This window comes from Tenrec ecaudatus, chromosome 1, assembly GCF_050624435.1.
Source record: "Tenrec ecaudatus isolate mTenEca1 chromosome 1, mTenEca1.hap1, whole genome shotgun sequence".
Classification (NCBI taxonomy): domain Eukaryota; kingdom Metazoa; phylum Chordata; class Mammalia; order Afrosoricida; family Tenrecidae; genus Tenrec; species Tenrec ecaudatus.
The window spans coordinates 249012869-249035964 of NC_134530.1; the positions used below are offsets into that span (position 1 = coordinate 249012869).

The following is a 23096-nucleotide window of genomic DNA, read 5'->3' on the forward strand; positions in this document are numbered from 1 at the left end:
CTGACTGCAGCCGTGCAGGCAGAAAATGCAGGGGGGGGTCAAGGTTCTCTTGCTGAGGTCAGGAGGCCAAGCCCAGAAGGGTCTAGCTTCCTTGGTAACTGCTTCCCAAAGGGAACCTCAGCCCCAGGGAAGAATAAAGTGAAAAGTGGGAGGAGCCGGCAGCAGCCCTTGGTGGTGAAGGTTCTGACCCTCACCCCTCAGGAAGCTGCCCAGAGCAACCTTGAACCAAGGCTTCTAGAAAAGGAATGTCAGAGCAGGAAGACTTTGCCAACCTTGGCCCATCTCCTCTTCTAAAAGGCAAGGAAGCCAGGCTGAGTTGACAGGTTCTCCAAGATCACCCACGGTCCTCCCTGCCCCGCCCCCTCCGGGCTGGCGCCTCTCACCACTTCTCCCCAGGCTGCCAGCACACCTGAGCGCTCGCCAGCTCGAAATGTGGCTCAGTGTCGGGGCTTCTCTGAGAAGGGGCCGCGCACAGCTCTTCGACGGCGACTTGGTCTTCCAAAGTCAGAGGACGCCGGTTCAGGGGCCAAGGGAGAAGAGGAACCTCGGGTGCGCCTGTGCCAACGCCGCGGCTGCCCGTCCTCCCGGTGGGGACGCGCGCCCCACGCTCAGGAAGCTGGGGAGGTTTGGGGGCGGCTGGGTGAGGCTCGTGTGCAGGCACCCTCCTCTCTCAGGGAGGCGCAGTTCAACAGCGCACCAGGGTGGAGGCAGAGCGCAGACTGGAGCGGCTGGGGGTCCCGGGGACCCAGGCCAGGGCGTCAGGGAGGGCGGGGCACACTCGCGGCCCTCGCCTGCAACTGTGGGGTCAAGGTGGGCGGACCAGCATAAGATGGGCTTGCTCACTTTCTCGCCTCTCCTGGGAGAAAGTGCCGTGTACCGCGGTTTCCCACAACTCCGAGCTCCAAAGGTGAACTTGGAAAACTCCAAGCGGCGCCCGGACGATCCAGACCAAACTTGGTGCGGCGTCGGTAGCCTCCACGGGCAAAGGACACATGGACTGGAGGAGTCCACGTCCGCGCCGCCGCGCAGTCCCTTCCCCACTCCGCCCTGTGTGGCACCGCCGTGCTCGCCTGCCCGCGAACCGTCCACCCAGAGCTGCGGGTCCAGCTCCACCCGGCCAGGAACAGCCCGCTGCCGCCCGCCGCGACCCACCGGCCCCTTCCCTTCGTGGTGCAGAACTCCGGGGCAACACCCTAAAAGTGGCCGCGAAAAGACGGCCGCCCTCCACGACCACGCCGTCACCCCCCTTCCGCCCGGCTCCACTGGGCCTCAATCGGACCCACCATGACAACCCACCCTCCACCCCCAACCCCGGAAGGCCTTCCCGGGGCTAGGGCGGTCAGAAGACAGGGCTCGCCAGGGCTCCATCGGCCAAGGAGGTCGTTCTGGCCAGGCCCCTCCCCTTCGCCGCCCGGGAAGAAAAACTCTGAAGAGCACCCCTGGAAGCTTCCAGGAGCTCTGTGCACACGTTCATGAATGCAGAACTGGCTGCCTGCGCGGGACTACTGGTCGACCTCTGCAGTGGAGGTGTGGAGAGAACCTTAGTGCCAGTCGCCGGGGTTCCGTGTCTAGAGGGCCAGGCCACTCCAATCTCCTCTCGTGTCTCTCCCTTCCTTCGTGCAACCGGCACCATATGGGGGTCAACCTGGGCCACAGGGAGAGGGAGAAAAGAGGGGATGGCAAATAACGCAGACACTAATATCTTAGTCAAAATTAAATACAAATTAAAACCACAATGAAACCAAAGGCTCAAATATAAAGTAAATGTTTATAAAATGATGGCAACATATATACAAATACGCCTGACATAATTGATGTATGGATTGTTACAAGAGCTGCAAAATTCCCCCAATAAAATGATCTTTAAACAAAATTTAAAAACCACGATATCCTCTAATAAATGACTAAAATTTTAACTGACATACAAGGGGTCTCCAAAAGTGTGTAAATTACTTTAGATTATCTTTTAATTCCATTTTCCACTGCACCCCTTTGTACAGTACATAAGTTTCAGGTACCTTTGGTAGGAGTACAAATGGTAGTGACTTTGGGAAAACTGAGCAGTTTGTTAAAGTTAAAACACAATTACTATAGCCAAGACTCACTGCTCTCCACTGACCCTGTGGGACATAGAACTGCCCCAGGAGATCACCAAGGCTGGGCGACCTGTGGAAAGTGCCACGTCGTCCTTTCATGGAGCAGTTGGTGGGTCAAACCTGACGCCGTGAGAAGGCAAGCACTTAACCACTATACCTCCTACAATCACCCTACGATCTCGCAAACACACTCCTAAGTCATACTCAAAAGAGATGAGAATGTGCTACTTTTCCATGAATTCTTTTCCAAAACCATCACATCTTTCCATTGTTCAATCACATCAAGCAGTATTGTACAATTGCTACAGTTTCAAAACATTATTTTCTTTCTTGAACTTGGCATCAGCTCCCTTTTACCCCCCCACTCCACCCTCATGGCCCCCAGAAACCCTTATTCTACTTGCTATCCCTGTAGGTTCATCAATCCTGCATTTCCATTGTTTTGTTTTTTTTTAACATTTTATTAGGGGCTCATACAACTCTTACCACAATCCATACATATACATACATCAATTGTATAAAGCACATCTGTACATTCTTTGCCCTAATCATTTTCAAAGCATTTGCTCTCCACTTAAGCCCTTTGCATCAGGTCCTCTTTTTTCCCCCTCCCTCCCCGCTCCCCCCTCCTTTTCAGTAAGTTTTTGAGGCCCCCTGGTATAAGTTGACTCAATGGTAGTTACATGGTTCTTGGTTTTGCTGTCTATATAAAGACATGTTTACAGCAGCTTTACAGAATCACCAATGACTAGAAAAACTCAAATACCAACAAGTGAATGGTTAAATGTGGCAGATCAGCTTCTCAGCAATGAAATGCATTACTGATACAGCAAGATTATGAATGTCTCACAGCATGGTGGATAGTCAAAGCTGCCAGACACAAAAGGGTGTGAGCTGTGTGACATTTATATGACATTCTGGCAAAGGCAAACCTAAACATTAAAAAAACCAACCCACAGCCATCAAGTCAATTTGACCTCATAGTGACCATGCAGGAGAATTGTTCCATAGTTTTTGAGGCTGTACATCTTCATGGAAGCAGACTGCCTCGTCTTTTTCCCACAGAGCAGCTGGGGAGTTTGAACCATGAACCTTTCAGCTAGCAGTGCCACACTAAACCCACTCTGCCGTCCTTTTTTTTTTTAACCGGCTGGAATCATGGAGGCTGTCACGGAGAAGGTGGTCCCTGCTGTTCCAGAGACCCTTAAGAAAAAGCGAAGGAATTTCGCACAACTAAAGATCAAACGCCTAAGAAAGAAGTTTGCCCAAAAGATGCTTCAAAAGGCAAGGAGGAAGCTTATCTACGAGAAAGCGAAGTACGATCACAAGGAATACAGGCAGATGTACAGAACTGAAATCTGAATGGCTCACATGGCAAGGAAAGCTGGCAACTTCTATGTGCCTGGAGAGCCCAAGCTGGCATTTGTTATCAGGATCAGAGGTATCAATGGTGTGAGCCCAAAGGTTCGAAAAGTGTTGCAGCTTCTTCGCCTTCGCCAGATTTTCAATGGCACCTTTGTTAAGCATAACAAGGCTTCAATTAACATGCTGAGGATTGTGGAACCATACATTGCAAACCTGAAGTCAGCGAATGAACTCATCTACAAGCGTGGTTATGGCAAAATCATTAAGAAGCGTATTGCCCTAACAGAGAACACTGATCGCGCGGTGTCTTGGTAAATATGGCATCATCTGCATGGAGGATCTGATTCTTGAGATCTATACTGTTGGGAAACGTTTCAAAGAAGCAAATAACTTCCTGTGGCCCTTCAAACTATCTTCTCCATGAGGTAGGATGAAGAAAAAGACCACCCATTTCATAGAAGGTGGAGACGCAGGCAACAGGGAAGACCAGATCAACAGGCTTATTAGAAGGATGAACTAAGGTATCTGCCTGCTATGATTATTTTTGTAATCTGGTCCTTAATAAAACAGTGACTGCTTTCAAATGGAAAAAAATAAAATAAAAATAAACCCACTCTGCCACCAGGGGACCGCAAGGAAAATCTAGGAGGTATCAGTTTAGTGGTTGCCCAGAAGCTAGGGGAAGAGATGGACCTTCCAAAGGAACAAGACCAGGCTGTTTCATGCAATCACACCCAACTGGATGCTTAAATGGAGTGCATTTTATTGTATGCAGACTATACTTCAATAAACTCAACACTGTAAGATTTAAACACGGAATCTGTAACAGCAATGTGGCTAAACCTTATTCATGAAATTAGAGATTCATATATAAAATGATACAGGTACACATTGATACATAGGCAAAATGACAGAGGTACATGATCATTCACTGCAAGCCCTTAATGACAAAAGATTAGAAACTACCTAAATGTCTTTTAGGAATGATAGCAAAACTCTGGTAAATACAATAAACTACTACAATTCTTAAAAGTAATGAGCAAGTTCTTAGATATTACTATAAAAAATTAAATTTCTAAATGAAGTTATGCAAGAGGATCTATAAGTGAAAAATTCATAAATCTGTAATTATTTACTTATATATGCATACAAATGAAATTGGAATACTCAATTATTGGAATACTTGAGTCCTTGAGTAATTAGGGATAAGGTGGAGAGTTTTAAAACTTATATTAAGCCTTTGTACTTTTTGAAATATATATGCAAATAAATGTTACTATTTAACATTTTAAAAGATAAAAACAATCGAGATGAAATTCATACAAAAAAACTAAAGCCCAAACTTGCTAAAAATACTATTTTAAAAAATAACAGTGGGGAAAAGAGGAAACCTATCCTGGACCATATCCAAGACTTATTTTAAAACTAATTATGACAAAAATAAATAAAACTTATTAGTAAACAGAATAGAGAGCCCAGAGACTGACACATACAGATAAGGAAGTTCAATACATATTAGAATTGATGATTAGCTGATGAGTGGTACTAGAACAACTGGTTAGCTCTATGAAAAGACAAGTATCAGATTCCGACCACACACCAAAAATAAGTTCCAGGTGTGCCTGAGACTTAGCATGCAAAACTTAAAAAAAAAAAATTAAGAGTGAGGAGTTGATACCAAAGGCTCAAGTAGAAAGAAAATATTCTGAAAATGATGGCAACATATGTACAAATGTGCTTGCTACAACTGATATATGGACTGTTTTATATAAGAGGTATGAGAGCCCCCAATAAAATGATTAAAAAATAAAAAATTTAAGACATAAAAAACTTGCACAATTCTTGTGACTGAATTATTGAATTGCACGCATGGATTATATGCCAATAAAACTACTTAAAAGATTAAAAAAATAAAGGCACTTAAGTCACAAATTTAAAATAAAAACTACTAAAACATATTAAAACAATGTTTGATACAAATTACTTATGGTGAATCTGATTTAAAAGTTTTAATATCCAGAGTAAAGAACTCTTTACAAACAAACAACAACAACAAAAAAAGCGCAACAGAACAGATACAGGCTGTGCGCATGCATTTCACCAGCCAGGGAACACGAGAGAGCGAGCTTATGGTCCTCACTGAGTTTGTGGTGTTGCTACTCAGTGCCATTGAGTAGGTTCCAACTCACAACTACCTCTAACAACAGATAAACTGCCCGGTGCTGCACCATCCTCAAAGTTGTTTGAGCCCACTGTTACAGCTACTGTGTCAAGCCATCTTGTTGAAGGTCTCTTCTTTTTCATGGACTCTTTTACATAGATGAGGAAAATGTAAACCACAGTCAGAAGTCACCTGTGTTAGAATAATGAACCATTTAAGATAAAAGGAGCAGCATTTACTCAACAACAAAGTACAAAGGAAGAAAAGAAACAAAACAGAGGCAGTGAGCTAAGTGATGGTACATTGAAGGGACTGCAGTGGATGAGGTGAAACAAAGTGTGTATGAATTGCTGAATGTAAAACTGATGATCTGCTCTGTAAATCTTCACTTGCAATGTAAAAATAAAACGGCAGAAAATTAAACCGCAGAAAAATGGTATCTTGCACCCAAGCTGGTAAAATAACAAAACCTAACTACCATTGGACAGAATGTGGACTACAGGAACTCAGACCACTGGCAGTTTAAGAGCAGCTCTAGATCCACATAGGTTATGACGCAACAAATCAACTGTTTGGTATGTACACCAGAGAAACTCTTGCACAAGGCCAGAGCAGCTATGTACAAGGATCATCACAAGAGCAGAAACCTCAATGTTCAACAGCATCAGAATGACTACATGACATACATATATATCCATAGCTCAAACTCAATGCCATCGAGTTGATGCTGATTCAGTGACCCTGTGAGTTTCTCTAACTCTTATACAGTAATAATAAAAAGCCCAGCCTTTCTCCTGATGTGGTTTTGAACTGCTGACATTGTAGTTACCAGCCCAATGCGCAGCCACTCTGCTACCAGGGGCTGCATATACTATCCATGTCATAAATTATAAGGGATTGCTATATAATAGCACTATAAAAATCAACACTGAATCACCAAAAAATGAGGACTAGAAGAAACTACAAAGTATTTTACAAGAAACCCAAAAGCAGTTTGAAAAAAATTTTTTTTGTGGTAACAGTCAATCACCATAAAGACCATAAAGAACGGTAGACATAAAAACCAAGATAATGATTAATGGTTTGGATGGGGAATGACAAGGGAAAGCAGAGGGCTCAAACTCTCTCATTAATATTTTAGTAGTCAAGAAAGGGAGCAAACAGGGAAAAATGTGACCAATGGGAATAGGACGCATATGAGAACTCTTTATTCCTGTATGCTAGAATTGTACTATAATTGGGGGGGGGGGGAGGGAGACCCAAATGAAGCTTTTCAAAATGATAACCATTAACTCAGTGGTAGGTCTTTCGTTTTATTTTTTGCTTGTGTATACCATATACATTTTCTACAAAAACTGTTGTTGTTGGCAGGTGCCATCAAGCCAGTTCAGTGACCGTATGTACAGATCTAAACACTGCCTGGTCCTACGTCATCCTCTGAAGCTCAGAGTTGAAGCCACCATGTCACTCCACGTCGGGGGTCTTCTTTTCCACTGATGCATTCTCCAAGGGCAGGTCCCTCCTGATGACTTCTCTACAGTACATGAGACCAAGTCTCACTATCCTTGTTTCTGAAAGCATTCTGGGTGTACTTCTTCCAACATACACTTGTTTGCTGTTTTGACAGTTCATGGTATATTTAATATTCTTCCCCAACACCATAATCCAAAGTCATCAATTATTCTTCACTCTTCTTATCCATTGTCCAGCTTTTGCATACTTATGAGGCTACTGAAAATACCATGGCCTGGATCAGGCATTTTTTAACCCTCAAAGTGAGTGACATATTTGGCCTTTAACCTTTAGAGGCCTTTTACAGATCTGCCCAACGCACTGTCCTTTGATTCCGACTCGTGCCTCCTTAAGCACCGACTGTGAAACCAAGTCAAATGAAATCCTCGACAATTTCAGTCTTGTGCTATTATTGGTCTAGTTGTGAAGTTTTAGGTAGACGTATAATTCATATTGAAAGGTATAGTCCTTGTGGTTCTTATTATGTGGGGATAAAAAAAATCAAAGTAAATGTTAAAACTTACCTGATCAATAATTAAGGCAGTGTGCACTCTGCTGTCCGTTTGAATTCACTTTCCTTAGTGTAAGATATGTGCCTCTCTCTGAGATTTGACAGGGACTATGACTGGCTACCCAACTAGAGGCAGTTCCCAACAGCTCTTATGGATAGAGGAGATCATGTGACTAAGTACTTCTTAGTGGGATGTACGCTCCCTTCGACTTCCTTTCACACTGAAACAGAACGTGCTGCTGGTAACCCAGCTTCTCATCTATACAAAAACAACCATACCATAAGAGAAACAGAAGAAACTGGGAGCTTTCAACCATTTAATGTACTGGAGCCACCTGCCTTCTTTAACTTGTACAGGGAGCAGAGGTTTTATTTGAGGGGCTTCATTTTTGAATCGTCTATTGCCCCACAGTAGCTAATAACCTAATGAATAAAGACCGAAAAGACCACAGATGAGCGGTACCTTCTCTCTTCTACTTAAGATGTAATTCAGGCGGAAAGAAGAACTCTCAATCTTCTTAAAAGGCAATCTAAACTCAGAGATTATCAATAGCTAAATGTCCATAAATTGATATATGAATCCAAGACAAAATTCCCATGTAAATCCTATTAAGAAATGTTCCTGAAACATGACAGATTGGTGAGTACAGGTGCAACAATAACCATGAAAATTTATAAGAGCATGGAGACTTACCTTCTATCAAAATACATTATAAAAATACGGTAACTGAAAGCTTAATTAGTATATTACTGGGTGAATAAATGGAACAGATTTCTAAAAGAGGTACATAATGTGGTAATAAGCAAATGTCATAAGGGAAAAAATGGATTAAGTTGACAATTTAAAATATCTATGACCAAAAAAAAAAAACAAATAAACTAACAAGTGACAAACTATCATAAATAAAATTTTAAGATTAGCAATAAACTGGAAGGAAAGACATACATCTAATTGACGATTGGCATACCAACTGTATTTTTTTGAACTGTATTTTTAAAAATGCTAGTTAATTAATATAAAAAGTATCCAGCTGAAAAATGAGTAAAGGACACAAACAGTTTTTTGAGAAGAGGAACCACAAATGACCAATCAGCAGAGATATTTCACTTTATGACGTACCAAGAAACACGTCAGAATGTAGTTTAATTTTTTTGCCCATCTAGTTGACCAAAATCTTAAGTCTGATAATATCTAATGTTGACAGGTAAAAAAGCCGTATTTCTCCTGTACTACTGGTCGGAGTGGACATTAGGTCAGTTACTCCAGAGGACAATTATAAGTCTTGATATTAAAACCAAAAGGCACAAAAAAAACCCCATGACCCGACAATTTCATTTCTCAGCATCTACACAGTAGATTAAAAGAACTCTATTTACCAACAGAGGAAATTTTCCAAGACAATCTGGAATTTTAAAAGTTGTAAAACTTAAACCTGGTGAAAAATGTTTACATTTATATTTGCTATGCCAAAGCCAGTTTCAACTGCAAATATTTAAAATGATGACGTTGCAAAGGGGTAAAAACTGTAGATGTCATTTAAAGAAAGGTAAAAAAAATCCTAAAACATAAGCACTTGTAATTCCATTTGTATTTGCTTTTTTCAGAAATAGACTGAGTCAACAAGTTTACAGGCTGAACTAAGCAACCAAACATTGGTTTTCAATACAGTTTCCCGAAGTGAATGAACAGTCAAATACTTTTAGCCTGTATTTGACTGAGTTCAAACAGCATTATCAATTTGGAAAAGCCAGCCATTTAGCACTGAGTTTAGTACCTGACTCAAATCACAATTCGCAAGTGACACGCCAACTATGAGTGTGTTTGCCTTGCATCAGAAAAATAGATAGAAATAGTAAGCATTTGTTGGAATAATGACAACATAAAATATTCATAATTGGGGCTTTGAAGGCCAATGATCAGCTTGGTCTTGAAAAAGTTCCAGTAAGATAGTTAAATAATCCTAGGTTCACAGATGTGATTTAAAAGACCAATGCTAATCACACACAATTTGAGAATTTAGCGAATGGCAATAAAGTATTTGCTCTACTCTGAGAAGCATCCCCACCCACATTTTCAGGTTGCTGACATGAGTGAGTGAGGACAAAGCTGGGCCAGGTACCAAGATGGCTTTGCCTGAGACTTTTGCACACTAAACCCCATGAGTTAGCAAGCATTTGTTATTCCCAGTTGGTTGTTTCTCCTCTTCCACAAAACAGATGGGCATGCCTCAGCAGCCCAACTCCCAGGAGCTACTCGTTGGCACACTCTAACTCTCCTCAACTGCTCTCAGGTGTGCCTACCCAGCAGACACTAGGACATCATCTTCTGTCCACCCATCTTCCAAAGGGAGTAAGAGAGAAGCCTCCACATCACCCTCTACGTTACTGGGGTCAATTCTAAGGAGAACAGTCTCTGGTGCTCCATAGCACACTCCCCACCTTCTCTCGTGACTGCTCTGAGTAGGTGCCACCCCTCTGTAACTATTTTGGATTTCCATGCATATTTTAAGGTACAAGCTATACACATGGTTGGGGAACAGTCCAGCAGCAAGATACTTTAAGTAAGAAAATTCAGTGTTTTCATCTAATCGGGAAAAAAATTAAGATTTTCACTTCGTAAAAAGCCAAAAAAAGTCATTTAAAACAGTTCTTGTCTTACTAAAATGATGAAACAAAGTATTAATACTTCAGAAATTAACTAACTGCATTAATGAAACACCAAGCAGTTACAGATAAACATTTTAATTGATTAAATATATTATTCCAAGATTTTTTTTGAAATTGCACTTGTACTGTACTAATCAACAGCCAAAGGCAATAAAAAAGTTTTAAAACCAAAAATGTTCTGACATGACACATGACAGGAACCACTGTTTTGTAAAGTAACATACTGCTCCCAAGAACAAAGTTATTTTTAGAAGATAATTCATCTTACCAGATGTAAGGACAAATTCTGTCAAAACCTGGAAGAAATATATATTAGTGCCTGTTTTTTTCAGAGTTTATTTTACATTTTAAATACAGTATTTTTCTCATTAAAAAAAATAGCCAACAAGTGCCTTGCCTCATGGTTCCTACACCATATGCAATGAGAGCTGACAGACAATCTGACACAGCGTTCTGGATATAACAGTACAGACACCTGTGAGCTGGGACTACTTTTAAAACAAAATTAAACACACACCCAAATCAAGCACTGCTTAGAAGAAAGTAATCCAATTTCTGAACTGAAAGAGAAGAGAGTTAAGTATGTATAAAACCTGGTACTTAAAAAAAAGGGAGAAATACAGTCCACAAGAAATGCCAACAGCAGCTCATTATGTAGTGAATTGAGCACACTGCAGCTAATCAATGGAAACCCTTCTACGAGAAGTGACTTAAGTTTTGAAATAAAAATCTCTAGGTATTCCAATAACATGTAAAAACGTGAAGTGTATATTGCCATCTTTGTGATTTTCTATCTATAGCACACTCCTTCTGAAAACAAGAATCTCTAGACTAATCAATCACTTATACAATTTTGAGGCAGTTAATTCCTATTTGTTTTCAGTGGAGAAAACAAAAACATACCTCTTCCCATCAATAAAGACATAATACAGATTAAAGCTATAAAATTTAAGCATGAGCACACGTATTTCCAATTCTCTCTATTACTTATAAACTGGACTCATGTAGGACTTGTGCCTAAGGAGTAACAAAAAGAAAAGGGACAGTCTCTGGCAACAATTTCCTAGTAGTGCAATGTTATTCCCACGACTGAGTTATATGAAAACAACTTTAAATATTTAAAGTCAGTAGGTGCCATTTGACAAAATCCCATGTGCAGAAAACAAGTTCCAATCTGAGATGATCTATAAAGCCAATCAAGGCAAAAATTAATTAATTTTGCCTTGCTATTATATTAGTAATTTGGAAAACAGATGGAAGAGGAAAATTTGTGGAGGCTCTCTGAGAAAGATGTTACAAGTGTTCTATGTATCTTGAAATTTCAATTATCACTTGGGATTGAACATTCTAGGTTAAGTCTATCTCAGAAAATAACTCTCTGTAATATATAACTCTGAACTAAATAGTTGCACCAGAAGCACATACAATCTGGATCATTCAGAACAAGATCAAATTGAGATACTCTCTTTTTTCTGTTATAACCAGTGAGGTCTTTTGAGTTTTAAAGTTTTAAGAATGCTGACTTTCATTCAGTCAAAGCCAGCTGCATCCCATGTAGCCTATTTAACATAAGGATCTCAAACCAGAGGGCAGTACAGTGCAAGCTCTCGTAAAACACGTGGAACAGGCAGCAACAGACTAACCACTAGCCAAGTGGGGCCAGTGTTGGGATGTTTTATTTTGAAGATGTTAGGATTTAAAACATAGTTCATGTTAACTTCAGCATCCTCCAGACACTCTGCTGGTCAGGGCCCAAGAACTCGGGGAGACTGAAGGATCCCTCTATCCCCAAAGTATGAATGGTAAAGGATCTCGGGGAAATGTTGATTCCCAAAAAGAGTTCACAAACCACCAGACCAAAATCAATAAACACTGACTCCAATGCTTCAAAAAAGTCAAAGGAAATTTCCAAATTAAACGCCATCTTCTGCCCTACTCTAGACTGCAGATTCTGTAACAATATCTTTATCTAGTATAATAGACTCTGTAGTAGACTGATTTTGACCTCCACAAAGAATAGGAGTTGTCGAATTTGAGGAGATAGACTCCTCTCCCTGGATATTGGTGGCTGCCAGCATACACTTCTTCATGACAGTCCCGTCGGTACACAGGCACAATCTCATCCAGCACGGGCTTGTTGGCATCCTTTTTGGCTTTCTCGTCATTGGTGATATGTTCTGAAAGAAGAAGAGCGAAGTCAATGAACAGATCTAGGAAAGCCCTATCTGCAGCAAGCGATGACACTTCATTCTCCTTTGAGAACGTGCTCTCTTAGGACTTCTTTTGAGCCACTCTGCAACTTGTGTGAATGCAAGTATCCATCTGTTCATGTAGGCATCCATTCACTTTTCTAGGCACCACGCTGGGATCCAGCGGGAACAGCTGACTATGATGGGCATCAGCATCCTAGTCCTCTCTGTGTCCTGACCACCACTCCTATTTATGAGCCCAATTTTTCTTCTTCTGCATTCATTCTCTTCTTATTCTTTCCCAATAAGACTAAGCCCAGGAAAATGCTGCTCTGCTACTCTCTTTTCAACAATACAAAAGCTTTCCGGTGTAGGTAGTAGGGAGGGGAAGGAAGTTTTTGAAGACCATTACTTTGAATAGGATTTTTCATGTTAACGTGCACAGGAAACTTATTTGCATAAACAGTGTTTGCTGGCACCTGAGGAGTAAAGTGAAGAAACCACAGTCAAAGTAGGTATTCAGAGACACCAGTCATTTTCACCAGGCCCGGGAGCCTTGGTGATGTAGTGGTTAAATGTTGGGCTGTAGTCTGCATGGTTAGCAGTTCAAAAACACCAGCAGCTCCTCAAGACAAAGACTGGGCTTTCTACTCCCATAAACAGTTACAATCTCGGAAACCCACTATGAGTAAGCACGAACTTAATAGCAGTGAGTTTGGTTTTGGTTTTGTGCAACCAGAGATGATCCAAGTGGTAAAGCATGAAGTGATTTTAGGTTTGTCCTGGTTTTTTGAACTATAATAATGAGATTATTATAACTCTAGAAATCTGCAGGAATAAATATGAGAAAATAACAAACCAGCTTAAAAATTTCCGTGTAATATATTACATATAAACAGCCTTCAGAAAATAGGTCAAAGAACACTTAGTACTGGAGGAGGTAACCAGAATTTCTGGTCTATAACATGGCCGAGTGAATTCTGGTGGCATAAGTTAACTGGGAAATGCCTATCAGGAAACAAAGCAAGTCTGAGAAAGGCACTCTCTATAAGAGGTCTAAAGAGACTATAATGTAGTAATCTAGAAAGGATCTTAAGATAGAAAATGAACATTCAATAAAACTTGGGAAACCTGATCAAATGCGGACTTTGGTTAATCATCAGAATTCCTTAGATAAAACAAATGTATCAAGGTCCAGTGCCACCTGCGACAGTCGGGACTTGTCGGGCAGCCTTGTATTTCCAGGTCTCCCAAGTGCTCTGCCTTTAACAGGCTGCCGTCTCACCACTTTCCTATCACTCTATTATCCACTGCCATCAAGTCAATTCCAACTCAAAGGAACCCAGAAGACCTACCAGGTGGTAGGCTATACTTTAAGGAAGCAGATTGCCACATCCCATCCTTCTCCCATGGGACCAGCTGGTGGGTTCAAATTGCCCATCTTCATTTAAGCAGCTGAGTGCTTAACATTGTACCAGGGCTCTTTACTACCCTCAAGTTGTAGACAATGTTTGAATGTCCCTTTCTTGACAGACAGGTTTTCGCCTTATAAAGGTGTCAGCTTTTGCAGGTTTTACTGTACACCTTAAGATGTTGTGTTGGGCATACAGAAACCCTTTGTATTATCTTTGCAACTTTTCTCTAAATCTAACTCTGAGGATATTTTTTAAAACTTACTGCAGAATTAAAACAAAACAAAACAAAAACCCACAAGTAACATTTAAACCAAGACTTGAGATTTAGAAACAATAAAGGAAGGACAGTATTCATACTTTAGAGAAAAACTCCTCTGGGCACCTTTGAGACTCCTCGGCTGAAACAATCCAACACCCTCAAACTCTTCAGTCAAGCTGAAAGGACTCCCCGTAAGCATACAATGTGGACAAGGTAAGTGGAATAGGCACCTTTGTAGGCATTTAGACAAACCTAGCTTGTGAGCTAAAAATCCTCAGGAGGAAGTTCTAAGCACTCTTAGCAAACAGTTCTTGGGAGCAATAAGCTCTCACTGTTGCTAATATAGACATTCTAATGGATTCGTTTTAGTCACGAATCAAATCATTTTGTGATAAAGCATGGATTACACAGTAAGTGATGTTATCTTCCACTTTAGGGATAAAAGACATCAAGGTTGTCACGTCTAGTCAGGCACTGGATCCCAGTCATTTTTACCAATGCTCATGCCAACATCAATGACCCCCACACTTAGCCAGCTCACAGCTCAGATTAGGACGTACTTGCTTTTAGAAGCGCCCACTAGGCAACTCAAGAGAAATGTATTACCTCAACCCTCTTCTAACCTGACAATTCCCAACCCTGAGAATCCTGCCCTTTATGCACAAAGCTCAATAACTGACCTACACACAAAAAATTGTTTCCCAGATGTGTGCAATCAGACTGATTTTAATGAGCATGTGATTCATCCCAAAGTTCCAAGTAGGACTCAGCAGCTCCTGGTTCTGACGTGGCTCAGGTCTCATTCTCACCACTTAGCCCTCATTTCACTCTTGTATTTGTTTTCTTTCCCTTCTAATTCAGTCACTGGCAGTCTTTACGGCCAATGTTCCGTCTTGTTAGTGGTCATGGGAATAGAGACTGCTGAAAATCAAATGTCATGTAAGACAAAGCAACTCCTAAATGACTCTAGCCTACATTTGTCAGCTCAAACATGGATCTGCAGCCTAATCCTGGACTTCTGGGGTGAGAGGCAATCTCTGCAAGGTATAAGGCATTTTCTGGGACACTCTGAAGTAGCTATGGTTCAAACGCAGACAATAGAAGGTGAAATGATATTTTTGGAGTTGAAAAACTGATTGCTAAATTAAATAAACTTTTAATATTAAACTTAACTTCAGGCACACCTGCTGTGTTACTACATATAAACAAAGTCCCAGAGTGTGGGATGGGATGGTAAAACCACTTGGACAAGGGTATCTCAAAAGTTGATTTAAACTCTCTTCACTTGTTCTAAACATTACCATTCCCCCTCCCCCAAACATTACCTCTTTTCACTTAACTCAATACAATTCCAATAGAACTATAATATTGCCCACCATCTTCCAGACTAAGCAGTCTATTTATAAGCCACCAGAAAGATCAGTTCCAAAGAACTCTCCTGGGGCTTGTTCAGGGCACTCCTTCCATATGGATATAATCTCATTCAAGGCAACGTATCATTTAAATGACCATTTGGTGTGCAAAGAAGCTTCTAGTTCTGACTTTTCCAATGGCTTAATTAATATGTAATACATTTTGTAACCTATTTCCTGGAACAAGATTAGTTGGGGTTTTCAGTTTTTCAGCGCACAAAGTCAAAGAAAACCCATATTCAAAAGGCAGTAAAATGACAAATTGCCAAACATTTTGTTGGCATTCAGAAAATTTCATGTTCAGGTTAGGTCCCGTTCTCCAGCAGTAGACTGGCCTCTCTCATAACCTTTCAGCTTAAGAATCCACAAATGAAGAAGCTTCGCCCTCTGTGGGAAGAATACATTAGGGAACATTAAAAGTGGCTGTCACCTGAACTGCAAGTACCATTTCTGCCCACTCACAGCCCAGCAGCTACTGAAGATGAACTATTAACTTTACCTTCTTCTTCCTCGTCGTCATCGCTGGACTCACTGACATGCACGCTGACAGCAGTGTTTGGAGAGTCTGTCCATTCAAAATACACCCCAAACCCAATGTCATAATTGTCTGTAGCAAACTCCCAAAAGAGATAGGATCCTTCTTCATGAGTGGGTACTCGGACAGTGACCACTTCTCCTCGGCCCACGGTGATAACAGAATCTACATCCTGCCGAATCTTCTCTTTAAAGTCTTTGATTTGGGGTCGCGTCCACATAGATGGAGATGCGATTGCTGGAAGAGAGTCTAAAAGCAACAGGAATTACCACAGTAGAGCAGACTAGCCTTCACAGGCGGACAGCCACGCTTGCTTAGGCCCAGTGGCCACAAGTAGTTAGGCACCAATTGCAATTGCAATACATCTGGCCTCAGACTACAACTAGTTTAGATCAAGTACTGGGAGGAGTGAGTACAACCTCCCCATGGCAGTCTTTCCCTCAAATAAATAAATTTAACAATATCACATGCATACAGAGGTCACACAACCACGTCAAGTAGCAATTTCAACATAGAATCTTCAAAGTAATTTCCCCTAACACTCATCCCCAACTAGACCTAGGGAAGAAGGATCTGGATGGTTTTAGGTGTCGCCACTGAAAACGGCTTTGACAACTCAACCTGTCCAAAGACATCTGACTTGTCCGTCTGCACTCTAAGGGCCACCAAAATCATCAAGATTCAGTCTAAGTAGAATGAAACATTGTTCAACTCACACAAATACAAAACTGCTCTCAAAAGCTAATTACTGTTTATACACAAGTATAAGTTGACCTGAATAATATCAGCCAAGGCACCTAGTTTTACCACAAAACCTACCTTAAAAATATGCTGAAAAACTTGGCTTATACTCGAGTATATACGGTAACCAAATGTTGTCTTATGGTTTTTCAGGAAGACCAAACTATATGAATGATCATGTATCTAGATGAATGAACATGCATGTGATAAACAGTACCTTTTGGTCCATTCTCCAAAGCTGCCTCAGCAGGTTCAGGTTCTAATTCTTTCTTAGAGCTGTTGTCATTGTGGGTTTTGGCCTGTCCATTAACTGACATTACATCACATGACACAGTTGTATTCACTTTTGATGGTGTAGGCAAAGAAGCCCCAGCTACTGCTACTTCCTGTTGTTTCTGCAATGCTGCCTAAAAGTCAAGAAAAAGGAAAGTTAAGCGACCAAGATGACTAATGAGTGGCACATTTGCCAAAGAGTGCACTTTAAAAAACATTTTATTGGGGGCTCATACAGCTCTTATCACAATCCATACACCCATCCATTGTGTCAAGCACATTTGCACATTTATTGCCATCCTCATTCTCAAAGAGCAGTGCGTTCTAACCACTTGCTTTTGCCCACAAAGTGCTCTGCTCCAATGAATTACTGGCAAGTTTTATCAAATTTCATCCTCTCTGCAATATCTATTAGTGGTACAAATTTTGAATCCAATATTAAAACAACAGCAATAATAGACAAAAAACAGTGACTGAAGACCACAAATTCTGTGATCAGAGGAGCACTGAAGAAAAAAGAAGTGGGGAAAAAATTATACAAAGCAGAAATTAAAATAAAAAACCAAACCTGTTGCCACTGAGTTGATTCCCACTCACTATGACCCTAGAGGATGGAGTAGAACTGCCCTATGGAGCCTGTACAGCGATAAGTCTTTATGGAAGTAGATGCCCCATCTGTTCCCTCAGAGTGACTGAACTTTGTCAGTATCTGTGTACTTAACTACTGTGCCCCAGCACCTCTTACGGAAAAATACCTTATAAAATAAAGTAAAACCATTAAAAGCACAAGTTGACTACAGGAACGTTTATGTTTTCAAATGGAAGAAAAATTGATGATTTAGGTAATAAAGTTTGCAACAGAAATTAAACTTGGTGGAAATGGTCACAGAACAAAATTAACAGCCATGTTTTAATTAGTAAAATCTGTAGGGATACCCACGCCCAAATAATCAATGAATCAAGTATGGACAAATATAATCAATAAATTATCTGTGTGCTATTAGTCTTCCTTGTGTGTTCTTTCAGACAAGTAACCCAAGAGTAATAATTCACCTGACTTCTATACTATAGGTTGGTTTGCCTATTTCCTAACTAAATAGAATCATAGAATATTATTTTCTTTTTTTATGTACGGCTTCTTTCATTTAACATTATTTTTAGTAGATTCAAGTAGAGGGTCATGATTTAGTTTATTGATTTTTCACTGTTATAGGACACTCCAATAAGAAAATATTAATCATCTATTCTACTTTTGATGGGCATTTGGGCACTAAAGTAACTTTTAAAACTAAAATACTAAATCAAAAGTAGTAAGTATGAAAAAAAAAGTATGCATTTGTGGTAAAAAACAAAAAGGAAATATAGGGGAAGAATGCCTTAATAATACTATGATCCAAGGATAATGACTTATTTTGGCATTACACTCCACTTTTTTCCTAAGTGCATTTGTGTACATGTTCATTTGTATATGTTTTATAAATTATTTGAAATGAACATCAATACTTCTGTGCTGCTACAACAGAATAATAACAACACACTTAAGTATTAAGGTAGCAGAAGGACAGTGGGCCTTGACTCAAGTTACTCCCTCAATACAAGAACACTTTGTTCCAATAATCAGGCATTCTGTGACGCTCACCTTCCTAACACGATCACTGAAGACCAAGTGGGTGAAGAAGCAAATGTGGTGAAGAAAGCTCATGGTGCCCGGCTATCAAGATATAGAGTCTGGGTTCTTAAAGGATTGAAGATAAACAAGCGTTCATCTAGCTGAGAAGCAACAAAGTTCACATGGGAAGAATCACACACATCAGCCTGTGTGATCAGGAGGTGTCGATGGGATCAGGTTATCAGGCATCAAAGACCCAGAACAAAAAAAAAATCTTAACAATGTGAATGAGCCCATCTATAGAAAATTGAACATCCCCTTATAGAAGTACCACAAGGAAGAGACAAACCAGTCAGGGTGCAGTACAGCACCCATGAAATGTACACCTTTCCTCTAGTCCTTTAATCCTTCCTCTCCCCACTACCATGACCCTAATTTTACCTTATGACTTGACCAGACCAGAGCACATACACTGCTACAGACGAGAGCTCACAAAACAGGGAATCCAGGACAGATAAAGCCCTCAGGACCAACAATGAGAATAGAGATACCAGGAGGGGAAGAAGAAGGCAGGGGGAGAACATGGGAACTGATCACAATGATCTACATATAACCCCTTCCTAGGGGGATGGACAACAGAAAAGTGGGTGAAGGGAGATATTGGTCAGTGTCAGACATGGGGGGGGGAATAAATTATCAAAGGGTTCATGAGGAAGGAATCGAGGGAAGGGGGTAGAGGAGAAAAATGAGGAGCTGCTATCAAGAGTTCAAGTAGAAAGAAAATGTTTTGAAAATGCTGGTGGCAACATATACATAAATGTGCTTGACACAATGAATTGATGTATGGATTGTGATAAGAGCTGTAAGAGCCCCCAATAAAATGATTTAATTTTTTAATGCCATTTTTTTATCTCAAACAAATCCTGGTTGAGGATCCTTTTCCTTCTTATGGATTAACCAAAACTCAAGCCTCCAGTCCTTTACAGCTCCTCACTAATGCCAAAGGGAAAAAAGCATTCCAATAAGACAACACAATTTTCAGGAATCTGCAGTTTTGTAAAAACGGTATTGTAAGTTTAGTTCATTTAAGAGGAAATGCTGAACAACTGTGATCTTCACTCAGATTTTGGACAAGTGGTTTTCAAGGCTGACTCTCTTGGAAGCAGATGACTAGATCTTTTTCCTGAGGTCTGAACGGCCAATCTTTCCCTTAGCAGTGAGCACTGTGCAGCTATTAAGATTTAAGTATCATAATTTTTAAATACTATTCTTACAGACTAGGAGAAAAGAGAGAAAGTTCAGAGAAGTAAATGATGTATAAGTAAACAAGATAAATGGCAAAGCCAAGACAGGATCCAAGTGTATCTGACTTGGATCCCAAGTTCTTTCCCCTAAGCCACCTTCTCATGGGAAAGCGAAGTATTTCCAGCTGGGAGTTGGAAGAATATATTAAGGTGTTGTAGGTGAGTACTACGTACTTACGGCCAAAACCAAGTTAGGACTACTAATCCTGGGATACCCCTATTTCCACAATTTCACCAGACTCATCTAGCACAAAGGGCAAGATAACGCTAAGAGAACGACCAGCCTATATCACAGGCGAGAGGAGTCCTCCCACCGGAAGTTGTCTGGGTCTATGACAGTAAAGGACATACTTGAGACAGGACTGGTTCCAGACCTACTATCAGACAGACTCGTTGAAGGACATTTAGCCCCTACAACTCTCAAATGCCCAATAACAACTGATAGTGGCCACATCATTTCTTAGTTCAATACCATGTTTTCTTACATAACTGCCAGTGCAATTAATGTTAGTCCCTTAATGTCCTTAAAAGCTACTTTACACTTTAAAGAGATGAACTAATATAAAATTTAATAGCAACTTAAAAAAAAAGCACAGGTTCCAGTAAAATAAAAAACCCTCTCTCTGATTGACTCCTGTGGTTATCCATCGTACCTGTTGCTGTGCAAGCTGGACTTGATACAACTGCTGCATATACTGCTGATAGTGCTGCTCCTGCAACTGGCGGATGAGAATTTGCTGCTGTTCGTAGTTCCCTGGATACTGTTGGGCTGCATACTGTTGGAACTGCACGGCCGTCTGCGAGTTTAAAGCTGCCATTATCTGCTGCCTGAAAACATTAAAAATATATATACTAGTCTAACTACAGCAGATTGTTCATGACAAAACAAAACCTTCCTGAGATTTATTTTTATAATTGTATAACTAAGCAAAATGACTAAGCTAGTAAAGTATACCAATCAGGATGTGTGCCAGGCTCAAAAGATGTAAGAAAATAAATATGACCTCTTTTTCTTAGGGTTCAAGGAAAACCTGAGGTGGAGGGAGAGAATAGCAAGTATATCACCATCACCACCACAATCAGCAGCAGCAATGGCTGACTTTGTTGTGTCCTACTATGTGCAACACAGTTCAGAGACCTTACATGCACTAATTCATTTAGTCCTACCTTAAGAGGTAGAATTTCACAGAGAAGTAACTTGCCTGAGACTGAACTACCAGTACCATATTTCTTGCATATAAAATGCCCACACAAGAAACTAATGTGTAAGGAGGTGCATGGTTTGCATGTTATTTGCGTTAAAAAATATGGCAGTAGCTAGAGCCAGGATTCAAATTCAATGAATGTACAAAGGTGCTTTATAAAATTGATGTATGTATGGATTGTGATGAGTTGTATGAGCCCCTAATAAAATGACTTTTAAAAAAGCATTGCGATTGCGGGGGTGGCGGGTGATGGGTGGGCGTGTGGGTGTTAGGTGGGATAGGGAGAACTCAGGTAGGATAGTCCTCAGTGGCTGCTCTGAATGGAAATCGATCATCACTCCTCAAGGAAGGGCTAACACACACACACACACACACACACACACACACCACACACACCCCACACACAAAAAGCATTGCTATAAACCGAGAGAAACCTTTATCTAACAAAAAGATTGTGAAGTGATCGATTCTTGGCACACAGGGTATGTCAAATAGTATTGCTACTAGAATTTCAGTTCACACACACATGCATTCATTCCAAATAAAAAGTGCTTAATTATGTTTCTGTGACTGTGACCAGTGGATGACAGTACATAAATGTTCTCAGTAATACACTCATCTTAATTTTATTGGGGTGCCTTTAAAAAACAGGTCTAATCAAAACAGTAGCTTCTGAGGGGATCTGCTGGGCTATTAATTCGTGACAGGGAGACAAACTGAGAAGGTTATGGTGACATTTTTGTGCACTCCAAAAAGGTCGTCATCTTGAGAGATTTCCTTGAAGGATACAGGATGGTCAAGGGGGCTTATTATGAAGAATTTTAAGAAAACTGAAAACTGCACTACCAAAAAGACTAGGAAATTGGTGCAGAGAATTTCCCCCCCCCCAATCACACAAAGCAGCTGCTCCTTCTTCGAGGATGACAAAGGCTGTCCTCTGAGACTTTGGTTGGGAAATTCTGCTCTATGGACCCCAGAGCCCTAATGTTGCCCCTCAGCTTCCTTTGCTCTCAAAACTCCAAGAATAGTTTAAAGAAGTCCAGTCTGAGTCCCTGGGGGTGTAAATAAAAGAGCACAAAATTCCTTGGAGAGATAGAAAGAAATACTGCCTTCAGAAATATCAAGACAGATGTGGGATACGACTAAAAACAATAGCTTCACATTTTGACATTTTTGTTTAATAAAGGTTTCTATGAGCAATGAGAAGAAACCCATGGAATTTCATGTTCTCTGCTTTAATCTATATATCACCCAATCCTTGGGACTCCAAGTCTTTATGTGGCTTACTTCTTTCTTCCTGTACCCATAACTCCCTCCTGAAGAGCCAGTCCCTTGAAAAGTCAGTCCCTTCCGAGACAACTGCTCTTGTAGTTCTTACTGAGTAGGAAATGGTTTTGTTTCAATGAAATCTGGAGAGTGTAGACCAACCAAATTTGTTTCTTCCATAAATCTGTAACTGGGCTTCAGACTCTAGCCAGTCCTTTAGATGCATGCAACAGAGACCACATAAATTGACTGGGATAGCCTTGCAAATGTTGAAATAGAAACTGATAATTTCCAGAAAGCAGGAAGAACACAGCAGAGGAGCAAGCTGGAAAAAGCAAAGGCAAGAGATCTTGTGGACCCAGAGCAATCAAGCAACCTCAGCTCTTGCTTCTAGTGTCCGGGTTCAGTGAGCTCATCCTCAATCTCCCTGTCATATTCCCCCTAGCACTGCAACTCAATGATGCATCAGACACAGTGCTTGTCGTTGCTAACATTGCAGATACAAATGGCAAGTGGTGAATACTCATCTACTTCTAGTTTTATAACACACAAATTATCCTAAGGCACACAAGTTTA

At 40.7% G+C, this 23096-nt stretch overlaps 1 protein-coding gene and 1 pseudogene across 1 annotated transcript in view; one reads left to right on the top strand and one right to left on the bottom strand.

The window, feature by feature from the left end:
- Positions 1–3254: 3254 nt before the first annotated feature.
- Positions 3255–4012, top strand: LOC142425694 (large ribosomal subunit protein uL30 pseudogene; annotated as a pseudogene).
- Positions 4013–10371: 6359 nt separating this feature from the next.
- ACBD3 (acyl-CoA binding domain containing 3) overlaps positions 10372–23096 on the bottom strand; it is a 42273-nt gene continuing 29548 nt past the window's right edge. Inside the window, exons 5-8 of the mRNA XM_075531004.1 lie at positions 20703–20877; positions 17081–17270; positions 16087–16371; positions 10372–12489 (exon numbers count right to left, since the gene is read on the bottom strand). Of these exons, the coding sequence (XP_075387119.1) occupies positions 12278–12489; positions 16087–16371; positions 17081–17270; positions 20703–20877 (862 nt within the window). The 3' untranslated portion in view covers positions 10372–12277. The remainder of the gene's footprint in view (positions 12490–16086; positions 16372–17080; positions 17271–20702; positions 20878–23096) is intronic.